The 14,380-nt window shown below is 46.2% G+C and overlaps 1 protein-coding gene across 1 annotated transcript in view; it reads left to right on the top strand.

The window, feature by feature from the left end:
• Window positions 1–301: 301 nt before the first annotated feature.
• Window positions 302–14,380, top strand: part of CPZ (carboxypeptidase Z) — a 40,994-nt gene continuing 26,915 nt past the window's right edge. The window contains exons 1-2 of the mRNA XM_040593154.1: window positions 302–589; window positions 12,650–12,673. Coding sequence (XP_040449088.1) covers window positions 502–589; window positions 12,650–12,673 — 112 coding nt within the window. The 5' untranslated portion in view covers window positions 302–501. The remainder of the gene's footprint in view (window positions 590–12,649; window positions 12,674–14,380) is intronic.

The following is a 14,380-nucleotide window of genomic DNA, read 5'->3' as shown; positions in this document are numbered from 1 at the left end:
TGAAATACCATTCTTTGGGAGGAAAGTGGCTTTCGATTGTTTGCTTTTCTCTGTCTCTCTTCCCCCTGCTCTCTCCAGGCAGTTGCTCTTGGCTTCAGTGAGATATGCTTTAACAAAGCTCCCGTGTCCCTTAGGAAATCTGCTGCATGAAGACCAAAGGCATCGGACCCATGGTGGAGGATGAGGCAGGCGCATCCCTGCAGGGACCCCCCTTCACTCAAACTGTTTATGAAATTGTAAACCAGGCTGGAAGAGTGAGACTGTCCGGAGGCAGAGGGGAGGGGGAGCTCATTCCTCCTCCCTGTCTCAAAGCCTTTTGCTTTCCAAGCTCAAATGCTAGCTGAAATCTGACGCCTGGACTGCACATACTGTGAGACGTGGGCATGCCCTTGCAGTGCACTGATTTCCTCTGCAGCTTGGAGAGCCAGAGCCGCGCTGAGGCTCGGCTCCATCAGGCAGCGAGTGCCACATCACTGCACGGCCTGCGCAAGGGGCTCCAGCATGGTCCTGAGGCTCCTGCTCCTCCTCGGCGGGCTGCTTAGGGCTACCGAGCCGGCACCCCGCTGTGAAACTGGCCAAGAAACCCTAGGTAAGGCTAACCACCCCAAAAGTCCCCTTCTCTCCTTCCTTCCCCTGGAGATGAGCAGAGTAAAGGGCTCCGGCTTCAAGGCGAGGGAGGCAGGAGCTGTCACTCTCCCCTGGAGACAAGGGGATCAGCTCTTTGGAAATCTGCAGGCTGCCAGTGATGACACTGGGGTTGTGCTTAGGAAGTGTGGATGGGAAGGCAGGAGGTGGTGTAGTTCTGCAACAGAAAAACAAGCCTGTAATGTAAGGGATGTAATGTTTCCCCATCACTGTCTTTTAAGGCCATGTGTAGATGCGTCTTTCTGTCAATTTATGGATTTCCCAGTCAGTAGGATCCCCCTCGCTGTTGTGGGGAATGCAGAGGATTTGCCCCATCTCTGGCCCTGTCTTCTAGGAATGTGGTAGTCGGATTGCAAGAAGATGAACTTTCGACCTTCTGTATGCTTTTCTGCTAAGAAAAAACTCTTCTCCCTACATTTAGCTTTAGGTCACTTATTTCAAGTCCAACATATGAGAAGATTTATTAGGATCTGACAGCTGTAGGGTGTGTTTTAGCTTGCTATAAGCAATATGGAATTCGTATGAGTTGATTGGCTGGAAAAGCAGATTTACCCTTTAGGATAAAGTTTAGCTAGGAACATGTTGTAAAATTAAACCTTTTGGTTCAATAACCAGTTGATTAACAAAAAATATTAAGAGTATATTTTCAAAATACCTGGTGTTTTTTCTCAAGTCGCCTTAATTCAAATTTCATTTATGTGAGGACAGTGGAGAGATGAATGCCATTGTAGTGACAAGTTCTGTTCCAAGAAAAATATTTTCATAGGGCTCAAACTCAAAATGATTCAGAAAAATACTTATTTTATGGGAATACAGAAAGAGATAATTAACTTGAAAATGACCTTAATGTTACCCAAGGAAATTCAGCTATATTTCAGTGCTTAAATATAAACCATAGACTGTCACTGGCATTGAATGACTACACAATTCAGTCCATGTGCTGTGTACTGCATATAATTTGAGAGTACTGTTCCCACAAACATCAAAGTGAGGTCTACCGCAGCCTAAAGGGATTTTATTTTTGGATAAAGCTGCACAAAGAGAAGTGTTGTAGACTATTTGCAGCCAATTACAGGAAGAGGCTGTGTGGTTTGCAGCATGCCTTTTCTCGAGTGAGGTATGTTTCTGCTCCAGTTTCAGCTGATCAAAGTTTTGCCATGGGGTATTAATCCCAACGACCACAAATGTATGGATCATGGAGGGGTAACTTTGCTGTGGCAGAATGTTTTGTGTGTGTTGGCAACTGTGCTGTCTCTAGGGAAGGGCTTCAGGGAAAGGCAGGTGATGGAAATACACCTTGCATGTGGTGGGACTGGACTGCCAATTGTGGCCGTAGAGGGATGGCTAGTGGTAGGGAAACCTCGCTGCATGGTGTGCAATGTGAGGAAGGGGCACATTTCATACTGGAGGGATGTTGGATGGGGGAATAAAGTAGCAGCTTTGCCACTGAGACACCTGCCAGATTTCTCAAGGGTCTTTCTTTTCTAAATGGGAGAAAAAGTCATGTCAGCCACATGAAAAGAAATGGGGTTGCGGTGCTACAAGTGTTCACCAACAGGCCTTGCAGGGGTCTGGTCTCAACATCCAGGGCAGTAGCTTGTGTCTTCAACTGTAGCAACAGGAATTTCTCCCCTATTTTGGGGTCCCTTGGGCAGATCCTGGCGGGTCTCAGTGGCCAGACCCACCATGTCCTGCAGAAGGAGACCAGCCTGGAGCTGCTCCTCCGGGAGAGAAGGGCAGCAGGGTCCAGTGCCATTGACTCCCAGCAAGGCTGGAGCTGTTTTTTGCAGGCTGCCTGGTCTTCTTGGTGATATTTGCTCTACTGTGACTCATTTTGGTTTTTTTTTTAATAAGAAACCAAATTGAAACATGGTTTACAACACCAAGATCCTTAAAAAATGCTTTGTGCTCTTCTGTTTAGAAAAATAAGGAAATGATTAGTGTCATCCAGCCCCACAATATGGCACAGGCATCACACACTGTGTGAAGAGCTTTCTGAGCAGCAGTTGGGAACCATGGCACTGAGAGGGCAGAACCCTTTTCCCCAGCTGTGTCCTGCATCCCTGCAGGGGCCACTAAGCCACACACTAAGCCCCAGTGATAAGATGCTACATTGCCCTGTTGTGAGGCAGCACTTCCAGACCCTGGTGAGTTTTACTGGCCTCAGCCTCTAGTTCGGGTGAGAAAAGTACAGCTTAGCACTTTTCACCTGAAAGGTGGCCAGCCTTCAGAGCTAATAGCACAGGTGGTCCCTGTTTTATCTGTTGTGCATGTCTTTGCTGCTGACTGATGTATTCCAGCAGTAATTAGTTAAAGGCAGCACTTTACCATCACTGACAACCAAAATAAAAACAAAGTAGAAGCAGGCTGAAGTCACATGCCTTGAAATACTGAAAGCAGCTGACTTCCCTTGCAGCTGGGGCCAGGTCTACCACTGAGATGCTACCAGGGGTCAGACTGCGGCTGCAAAATAGCAGCGATAAACCCCTTCCCCACCACTCATGTTCAGACAGCGCTTTCTTGGGGACTTCTGGGGCAGGGGTACGCCAGGGCTCAGGTGGGTGTGCGAACCCCCGGGGCTGACAGGGTGAGCTGGCGGGGGGGAGCACCGGAGCGCCGGCCCCGGGCGCTGCCGCGATGCGCCGGGAGCGGCGCCGCCGTCTGTGGTGCCACCGTGTGGGCTCCCGGCGAGCGCGGCCGGCCCGGGGCTGCGGCGCAAGGAGGGGGGGCAGGGCCTTTAGGACCCCCGGCTCCCTGCCCAAGCACCAAAGGGTGTTTCGGGCTCACGGCATAGCCTGCCAGGTGTCACGGCTGCGGGGCGAGGTTTGATCCGGAGCTGTGGAGGTGGGGAGCAGCTGGCGCGCTGCGCCCGGCTTGGCACTGACTGGCACTCGCCACCTGCGGGCCGCCTCTCTCCCAAGCACCTGGGTGTTTCCCGTTATCCCGGGTAGCTCTGCTCCGAGCCAGGCGTTGCCCCATCCTGAGGGTCTCCGAGTTTAGCCACTGGAGACGGGAGGGAGCGGAGAGGTACAAGAAAGAGAGCTGGGGAGGGAGGAGACAGGTAATGTCTTTCTTCCGGAGCCCAGCGCAGGTTTGGTGGCACTGGCTCCTCTCTGAGCTATGGCATTGAGTAAGGAGCTATAGCATTGAGTAAGACTGTCTTCTGGAAAGTCAGACTGACAGAAAAAGTGGCTTTACATATAGATGCCATACCTTTTCCCTCTCCTTTTCTGACATCCCCAACTCTGTTGTGTGCCATGGGTTTTGCCGAGAGAAAGGGAAAAGCTCTTCCTTCCACGAGCTGACCTCAGCTTTGTGGGACCTGAGCATATTGGTTCACCTCCTGTGGACATTTCTAATGCTTGTTTCCCAGTGAAACCCATGTCTGCATGCACACACACAGGCAGAGCTCTGCAGTTACTGCTGCTCTCATGCATGTGACTGCGCTGAGTGAGCTGGCGGTGGGCTGGGGTCTGCTCCTCTCCCCCAGGGCTAGTGCTGCAGCTGGACCCCTCATCCCACTGGGGCTGGCACGGGCAGGCGCGGACATGGAGCACAGCCGCAGTACTGTGCTGCCTCGTGTGGGAAAGCCCAGGCTGTAGGAACCTCGCCTGCTGCACCCAAGATGGATGTGCCCAAGTCTTGTCAAAACAAAAAAATGCAGAGCTCGTGTCTGCTCCATGCACTCCCACAAGATGAGAAACTCCAGCTCTCGTAAACTCAGTTGTCATCACCGAGTCATGAGAGCTCCTCTGGATTCCCTCCACCAACTCTAGTATTTTTACACAATTACTATTTTAACAATACTTTTGTTCAGCTACTTCTAACATGGGAAATGGGATCAAACGCAGCCACTTATCTGGGGAAAATAAATTTATATTGAAAATACAATACACAGGTATATCCTTTTACTGCTGAAATATGTTGTGTATTACTTTAATCTGAAGGCAAAGTTTTTTTCTGAATACTTGTTCAGACATTTTTAAGGTGTGGGTGTGTAAAAACATAGAAGTCAAAACCTGATCAAAACCCCCACTGCCCTAAGGCACAGCAAGGGTTTTAGCAAGAGTTAGTAATACTAATGGTTGATCCCCTTCTAACATTTCTAGATATTGCCTTTCCCTTCACACACTCAGTAGCTGTTTGGGGGTGCTGGCTGGCTGATAGCTACCGTGGTCCCATTTGGGCTGCCCATGCCACATGAGAGCCATCCCCTCCTCAAGCCTGGACCAAATGTTGGATGAATGCCACAGGTGCCATTGTTTGAGGGGGGCTGGGCATGGAGGTACCATGCAGAAGTCACCCATTATGTTGTGAACATGGTGTTTGAGGCTGGTGGGCCACACCCTGGTCTCTTTGCTGGGCTTTTGTGGCTGCTGAATCTTGGTTTGGACAAGATCACCTTCAAGTCGGACGCAGCTGTCACAGATCAATGGAGTTTAAGGACTTGGGGGTTTTCTGCCCATTGCAGAAATAAAACTGAAAATTCAATCCCTTTGTTTATCCTGTTGTAACTCCATTGATTTACTTGGCACTATGTCAGTTTTTACAGGGTTATAACAGGACACCCTTATCCAAGAGACGTTATGAGATTAAGCCATGGATTTAAGCTAAGGCCATTGAATTAACTGTCAATCTTTTGTAACATAAAAATACCATATTTGGCTAAAACTCAACTACCTACGGAAGAACCAGATGTGAAATTAATTACATAAGTTCTCATACATCTATACTAATGAAAAGACAGTTATGCTAGGGGGCTGCATAGACTGTGTTTAATGAGGATGGGATCATATTTTGGCAAAAGTTTTGAAAGTCTTGTAACACCAAAGAGAAAAAACCTCAGTTTTTCAGACATGCTCCTCTGTCCTATGCCATTCAACAGAGTTGAACTTACTTAAAGCTTCTGACTCTGTGGTAAGCTGTTGGCCAAAGCAGTTAGAGAGTGCTACATCCTTAGACCGTGAGAACTGAGCTGTAGAGAGTATAAGGTCACAAAATAAAGCTATGGAGGCATCACAGTTCCAGATTACCAGTTTATTAAGTTTTTTCACCCTTCTGCAGTCATCCTGATAAAAAAAAAAGGATCCTTTAGATGATAGTTATAGAGATTTCCTGACCTATTCCACCTTCTCACCCCAGCTGTTGTGTTAACACCAGCATCCCCCAGATCTGAACTGATTTCTCTTCACTGACCAGACGCTAAGAGATGGTCTCTATATGTCTCCAGATCATCTTGGTGCACAGCGAACACATGTTCGGCATCAGCCCAGGCACACATGCAGCCCAGCAAGTCTTCAGCCAATTTGGCAACTGCTGGGCCATTTTGTTGTCATTGTCTTTGTTGTGTTTTGTTTTCCCAATTCGTAATTTTTCCCTCACAACTTGGAAAAGATCTCAGCTGAGGTAAAGAAAGGACATTTAGTGTTTGTTTTGGGAATTATGCTTCTGTTCAGGATTTTCAGGTGGGAGGACTCCCTGGATCAGCACCTGTTGGCCAGAGACACAGCTGGGGTGACACCAGGGATCCTGTCACTAGAGGCACAGAGACAGGCAGTGGGGACAGACAGGCAGACAGAAATGCTCTTCATCAGTTCTTTCAGGTTCCTACAACTGCAGCCTTGTTCAGGTTTCATCTGGACAATTAGAAACAAGGGAGAATTACTGGTAACCACTGAGGCTGGCTTTGAGCTGTTGCTGAGTCACAGGTCCTGGTGTGTACCCACACAGATTTTGACCTGTGATCCACAGGTTGCATGAACACCCGTCACCCATGGCAAAGCTTCAGCACCTTCTTGCAGGCCCCAGACCAGTTCTGTGAGAGAAACAGTCCTGAAAGAGCCAACTGCAGTGTCATTGCTGTGGGAATACATTCAGTAATTCAGTAAAAATGGGTGTTCAACCGAATGCCAGGCAGCAGGTGGGTTAGAAAGAAGGGTGATTAATAATGAACACTGGCTTGTGTCTTCCTGCTGTGATCTTGCTTGCAAATTGAAGGCAGATTAGGCATTAATCTCTTTCAGGTGCTTTCAGGCTTCTTCATGTGAGGGAGCAGGGCTAAAACAGGTCTTGTCTCACTGCCTGCACGTCAGGCTGCTGCGTACTGCTTCTGCCCCCTTGCAAACAAATTGCTGCCCTGGGGCAGTTACAGCAGTTGCTGGAGTGGAAGATTAGTAACAGGAATTCAGTCCTCTACTCACAAAAGCTTTGATGTACCCAGAAAAAGGAGTTAACCACGTGAGTTGCTTTTGGCAATCGCTCCTCTCTCCTCCAGTTTTCCTGGAATTCCTTCTCTGTGGCTGGGGAATCTTCTCCAATTCTGCTCCTGCATGTGTGCCTTAGACATGTAGCTGTCTTCTCTCCTGGACTTTCTGCCTGACCATTTTCCCCCTAGCCAAGCTACCCGGGTGCCTCATTCCTTTGCCACTAGTCCCCTTACCTCACTGCTCCTGGAGGTTCTGATCCATTACAGTATTCTGTAACAGAGCTTGTCCTGCTCTTGTCCTCATGCTGTAGCTAGAGCTTGCTCTGGAGGCAGGCTGCGCTTTGACATTTGCAGGTGCTGTTGCAATGTTTTGTAAAATGGTGCATCCCAGCAGTGTTTTGTATTACTGCTGATATTAAGTTTTGTCTCTTTAGTGTTACAAGGCAGGTTATAGTTGCAAAGACTTGACTTGGTGAACTGTGTAGAACTGCAAGGAGAGTAATACTAATTTGATCAGAAACTGGAATGTTTTGTTTGGAGAAGTGGAGGTCTTGACTATAAACAGTCTAAAATGAATACATATGTCTTCCAATTTAAAATTGTATTGTAAGAAACCCTGAAAGCTGGTAGGGGGTGTGCTGGTCTGTACAAGATAAATTATCTAATCTTGTTCGATCTGTCAGTCATAACAATGGGATTGTGTAAGCCTTACTGAATGATTTAGATATTTTGAATGTAAGACTGGCCCTTGGGCTTATTCCATATCCTCAAGCACGTAAGTCTCCTATTGGCTTTGTTCTCAAAAAGGCAAGCAGCCAAGTCGTGGCACTGGAAGTAGCTGTTGAGCTCTATTGTCCGGGTTAGGGTTAATCACAGCAGCTTGCCTCTTTCAGTGCTGAATCATCGGGGGGGGGAAATGTAAGCTTGGCAGTAAAATATGTATGTGCTGCATTGTAGGTTTTCAAGCTTGCCTTTGCAAATTAAAACCAGGAGCGTGTATTATAGAGAGCGCTCAGAAAGCTTGAAATGGCTTTTCTCCTCTTCAATAAGTTATTTTATCCATGATCTTAAATAGAAGCTGTGCTACTGAAAGGACTTTTGTAGCTTTGGTGGAATAGCTAGAGTACAAAAATAAACATAAAAAAGGTTGTTCTGTGTCAGGAAGAAAAAGGTCTCTCTGTACCAACCTGTCCACAGATGGGACTGTGAGAGGAGGTGGCACTGTCTTCCTCTGAGCCCAGGGAAGCCTCCTCTCAAAAAATGGAAGAGGTCTGGGCTCTTTCAAGCACAGAAGAAGCAGCAACTGAAGCCTGCCAAGTTAATTTGGAGACCTGAGAAACTCCCTGTCATTTCTTTTCTGAAAAAGAGAAAGGGAGTGGCTGAACTCTTCTAGCATTGCCAGAGCTTTGACAAAGCAGGCTATGATGGGTGGGGACAGGGATTTGCCAGTTATTTCTGTGTGCAGAGACCCAGACCCGTGAGTGCAGGGCTCCAGGAATGGAGAGTGCAGCTGCAGCTTGGGATCTGGCCTCAGAGGGTTGCCTGCTGCCTGGTCTCCAGGCAGGCAGGCTCTGGCCCAGCTACGTGCATCCACACTTACTTATATAAGTACACATACTGGAGAATTATCTTTGGCCCTCGTAGAGCCGCACCCTTCAAAACATATGCAGGCATTGGCATTACAAAACATAGGAAAAGTCCAAACACCACATCTGCACACATACACATTTAAGACTCACTATAAAGCAAGAAAAGCAGACCTTTTCTCTCTTGCTTTTACGTATATTAACTCCTGATAACATGAAAGCTCAAGCTGTTTCACTCTTGCTTGCTCACAAGAAGAGCTGTGGCTGATGTATGGATCATATGGCAGTTTGCACGGGGCTGTGGTGGGGAGAAGTGTTACAGTTTGGGCAGAGCTGGCCTCTGACAGCAGAAGAAATTGCACAGATGTCTTTGGCAGAGAGAGACAGAGAGAAAACAGTACAGTATGCTGCAAAAATGTGAGGCTTAGTTCTATGTTTAGGCTTAGAACTAGGTTTAGGACCCAGGAGGAAGGAGTTTGTTTTGCTTCTAGCCAATTAGTGAGTCTTGGTAACTGCATTTGTGAGGGGCATCCTGCACCAAAAGTAGTAGAAAAGCTTTATCCTGTGTTGAAAAATGATCCCTGCTTATCACATAGTGAGATGAACAACGTGGGAAAGGCTTACCTGGGTTTGGGTTACTCACCTAAAAAATGAATCTATCCTCTTCAGTCAGCATCTTTGTTAATGAGTAATAGTCATGGCCCTTAATAGATCGCCCCTTCCTGTAAGTATGGTAAAAATAACAAAATGTAAAAGCCAGGTAGCAGACAGTCTGAAACCAGAACTGCCTTTACCTCTCCAGTGCTAGCATTTACTCCTGCTCACAAAATGATCCAGCCCTCTTGTGAGCCCAGCTACAGCATATGACTTAGCAAAATTTTGCATGTCTGTTCCATCAGCTATCCATTTCTTCCTGACTCCTTCTGGCCAGCTGGGCCGAAAGAGGGTTCTGCTAAGTGCAGCAAAACTGCTGCTGCTTGGAGAGCCAGAGCAGGGGGAAGCAGCAGCCCCAAGCCCAGACTGCGCCTGCTACATTTTCCCTTTGGTTTTGTCTGCTTGTTTCAGCAAGTTGCCAGAATACCTTTTTGCTCCAGCTGAATAAGCAGAATACTGAGACACCGTTGAGAACAAATTTGTGCCACGTATCAAACTGACTGATGGCTCTAGCACTCCTGCACAGTAATAGTGGTCTGGGGAGACTGTGTGTGCCTCAGCTTCATTATTTGAGCAGTGCATGTCAGAGAGACACAAAAAGGATGTTAGTAGCTCATCAGCAGAGGGGAAATGCCTCTTACCTTTGAGGATATGGGAGCAGTTGTAGAAAGACCATTCATACTCCACAAATGCACCCATGAAGAACTGCATGCAGCACACACAACCCTCTAGTCTAAAATAATAGCTACAATACAGTAATTTTCGGCTGAGAAGAAAAAAAAAAAAAAAAAACAAAACAGTCAAATATTTCTTATCCACCCTTCAAGGTACTGAAGGGGATTCATTGCTAATGACCCTGGTGATAACCAGAGATAGTGTCACTCTGCTCATTGGGACGTGGCTGGACTCAAGGCAGTCCCATCCACATCAAGTTTTCCTCCCTGTATGGAACAATCGGCTCGCTCTATAGACTTCTGTCCATGGATAGCCTCACAAGTTGTTGTGGGTGTGATAGCATTATGATATAAGACTATCCAGATTCAGGGAGGTAGTGACATCCAATTTTATTAACAGGATTAATTACTAGAGCTCTTACTAAGAAGAGATCACTCCTTTCTCTTTCCCAGCTAGTATGGTACAAAACGTTATTCCTTGATTATGCCCAGATGTAAAACTTCACACAGTATCTGGCTGAGATGAAGCTTTTTTAGAAATACCTTGACCTTAACAACTAACTAACTGAGGGGATTGTACCTAGCGAAGGGAAACACTGAAATCCTGTAACAGAAGACACTGTTGATGAACCAGGTATTGTTTATTGCTATCAGCATAATGTACCAAGCCAGGAAAGGAGTTTGTATGGATATGATTTTTTTTTCCAGCTTGCTGCTTACCAGAACTTGCTGGTGTTGGAGATGGACTCTTTCTGCTAGCTCTGATCCCTCATTTATTTTATCAGGTAATGTGGATCAATGACAATCCATAATACAGAACCAGACTAATTTCCAATTAAATGTCTTCCTCCAAGATAAAATTCCCGGGTTATTTTTTTTTCTCGTTATAATGATTTTATTTTGGCTAAAGAATGATCAACTCGTTAGCAACAGATGTGCAGATGATTTCATTTAGACAAATAGGCTGGGAATAGAACTTTAAACTTTCTTTAGTAGGAAAAAGAAAACGTAATGAATTTGTTCTTACGAGGACAAATACTCAATTCACTAAGCAAGAAGCTAAATGCCTGTCCCCACAGCGAGAGTTAGAAGAAATAGCAACATAGCTAGATCCCCAATACATCACAAGGAAAGCAGACCTGTTGGTGTTTAAAAAGCATGCACATAGTGGCTTAGCTGCTATGAGGCACTGGTGAAACAGCTCTGATACCTTGATAGCAATATTTTTCTTTACTTGCCAGTATTGGAGAAGGGCAATATAGAATCATTGGCTACAGGACCAAAAGAGGCCCCTCCTGGGTGATCAAACCATGTTCTTTCAAAGCCAAGAGAGCTTCTTTATTTGACCTAGTAAACAGAAAGCTGAGGGGATCTGATTGCTCTCTGCAAACACACGGAGAAGGCATGCACCAGAAAGTGCAGATTGCTATTTAAGCTAAAGGACAATGCTGGCACAACAATGCACGGATATCAGCTGGCCACGAACACTTTTAGGGAGGAAATTAAAAGGCAATTTCTAGCCATTAAAGGAGTGAACTTTTGGAAAAGCTTTCCCATGAGAGTAGCTGGGGAGGGAAATAATTAGTTTGAAGTTTTTATTAAAAGGATTATAAAATGCAGTTGCTAGGGATAGAATGAAGTAGGATGGGGAAGAAATACATCCCTTCACATCCGTCAAAATTTTAATTGCTTTACAAGGAAGGTAGGCACACCATTATGTGGGACACAGATTTGTTAGGGGAAGATCCATGAGGCATCTTGGTTATGTTCAGAAGGACTCACATGGACTTTTGGACTAAACCAGATTATTAAAGACTTACATTTTCATTAGTGAAATTTCCTAGGCACCTAACTTACAGTTTTTAAGCATGCCTAGAAATATTGTCAGGTTGTCAGGGCTGGGGAGCTCCATGTTTTTTTCAAAGATAAGCCTGCTTTCTTACACAACCACACTTCAGATATATTGTCAAGACCGCCTCCCTTTTTAAACTGGATCAAAAACTGGCTGGTCAATATGCTTGTCTGGCCATGCCCTGCACAGGATCCTTGAAGTCTGTCCTGTCTTCTTTTTAAACTCCATTTCTGACTGTTTGCTAGGGTGAGGGTCTCTTTTCTTTTGTGTGTGTGGGTGGGGGTGTATGGGGCTCCACAAGAGCCCCATATGGTCTGGTGTAAGACCATGGGTTAGAGGGGTTTCTGTGTCTGGGGTGCAAAACCCAGAGGGACCAGAGTGCATGTGCCTTGTGCCTGTATGTCAGTGTGTGCAGTTGCTAGCAAACACCACACTGGACAGGACAAAAGGTTGGGAGCTGGGTATTTGAGCAGCTGTGATCCTGGGCTGGATAGTGAAGAGTCAGGAGGGTCTCAGACATGGCTACTGGAGGAACCAGGAGGTCCAAGCCAGCTATTGGGAAGACCATGGTGCCTGGGGCTTGGCTACCAAGCATACCGTGCTCTAGGTATGGGCCAGCTACCAGTGAGACCAGCATATGTGTCAGTGCATGAGACAACTGGGAGATCAGTGGATCCAGGTACCACCTACTGGGTAAACTGAGCCTGGCTATTGGGGTTTGAGTATGTCTAAGCTGAGCTACTGGAGGAATCCACCTGTACTTCTGTTCCATCAGTGGTCTTTCATCCTGATTAGTCAGAAAGGGGAATGGGATGATGCTTTTGGTGCTAGTTGTGTTTGCCTGTACTGTGTTTTCTCGTTGAGTAAATATATGTAATATGTGACTGTTGGGAATAAGTGCGTGTCCCCTGTGGACCTCAGGACATAGAGCTGCAGCAGCCTTTGTGGGGTTACCAAACTGGACAATTCCTAACATGAGGAAGGTACCAAAGATACCCCCATAATGCTTTTTTTTTTTCCTCTTTATTTGCAGGTCAATGCCAAACCATACAGAAAGGTACGATGTGACTTTGCTCGCTGTCCTTGGAGAGTCTCAAAACCTTAAGTATTCCTTTACTATTTCCTAATAAGTTTTCTAATGTAGATGCTATACTAGGTCTTATTCCTCGAGAGATGATCTCTCACACAAGGTAGCATTTTGCTGCTGTGACAATGCTATTTGCTGCCAGCCAGAGATATTAGCAAGAGAAGGAGGCTCAAACATAGGCCCATTACTGTAATAGCTGGTAATCTTATGAAAAGACATCTCTCTATTAATCTATTACTACTCTTCACCTCTGAGTGGGTTGAAGGTATTACCAACATTTATCCTTCCTAAGACCTCTTAACCCGATTTCTTAAAAGGTATTAGGTTTGTGAGAATATACATGTAAGGACATTTATGGGCCTGCTTGCCTGAGAGTCAAGTCCCAGAATAACTTTTGATCTCTTTGGGCAATTTCAACCAAACTTTACAGAGGAGCTGCATTCAGACATATTAAGTCTTACAAATTTTATGGGGCCAAGCAAAGAAGAGAGATACCTTACTAATGCCTTCCCCATTACAGAAAATAGAGATCTGTATGATCTCTCACCTCATCAGTGAATCCATAACAAAAGGTAAGGACAGGGAAGATAGTGATATCAAAACCACACTTTATTCAGAATCTGAGTTTTTCCTATGTTAGACACCAGCAAATTCACACCTCAAGGTTTTTTTCTCTCTTATGGATTCTCTGGTGTTTAATAAGATCAAACTGTAATGTTAATTTAAATCAGATAAGATTTAATTGGAGATTAAGCTGGAGACATGGATTTGACAGATGGACAACTCAGTGGATAAGGCATTGGCCTCGTTGCCGATCGGTATGGTTGCACTCAAAGAATTACGGTCAACGGCTCAATGTCCACGTGAAGACCAGTGACGAGTGGCATTTCTCAGGGGTCTGTACTGGGACTAGTGCTGTTCAACATCTTTGTCAGTGATATGGACAGTGGGATTGAGTGCACCCTCAGCGAGTCTGCTGACGACACCAAGCCATGTGGTGCAGTCAACATGCTGGAAGGAAGGCATGCCATCCAGGGGGACCTTGACAGGCTTGAGAGGTGGGCCCATGCAAACCTCATGAAGTTCAGCAAGGCCAAGTGCAAGGTCCTACATATGGGTCGGGGTAATCCCAAACACAAATACAGGCTGGGTGGAGAATGGATTGAGAACAACCCCAAGGAGAAGTACTTGGGGGTGTTGGTTGACAAAAAGCTCAACATGGCCCAGAAACATGCACTTGTAGCCCAGAAAACCAACCATATCCTGGGCTGCATCAAAAGAAGTGTAGCCAGCAGGTCAAAGGAGGTAATTCTCCCCCTCTACCCCACCCTCGTGAGACCCTACTTGTAGTAGTGCGTTCAGCCTTGGGGCCCCCAACATAAAAAGACACGGATCTGTTTGAGTGAGCCCAGAGGAAGGCCACAAAGATGATCAGAGGGCTGGAGCACCTCTCCTATGAATACAGGCTGTGAAAGGTTGTTCAGCCTGGAGAACTCTGGGCAGATCTTACAGCAGCCTTCCCGTACCTACAGGAGGCATATAAGAAAGCTGGAGAAGGACTACAAGGGCATGTAGTGATAGGACAAGGGAGAATGGCTTTAAGCTGAAAGAGAGTAGATTTAGATCAAATATAAGGAAGACACTCTTCCCTGAGGCTGGTGAGACACTGGAAGAGGT

Source organism: Falco naumanni, chromosome 1, assembly GCF_017639655.2.
Source record: "Falco naumanni isolate bFalNau1 chromosome 1, bFalNau1.pat, whole genome shotgun sequence".
NCBI classification, from domain to species: Eukaryota; Metazoa; Chordata; class Aves; order Falconiformes; family Falconidae; genus Falco; species Falco naumanni.
Note: the sequence above shows the minus strand (reverse complement) of the source record. Positions and strands in the feature narration are given on the sequence as shown.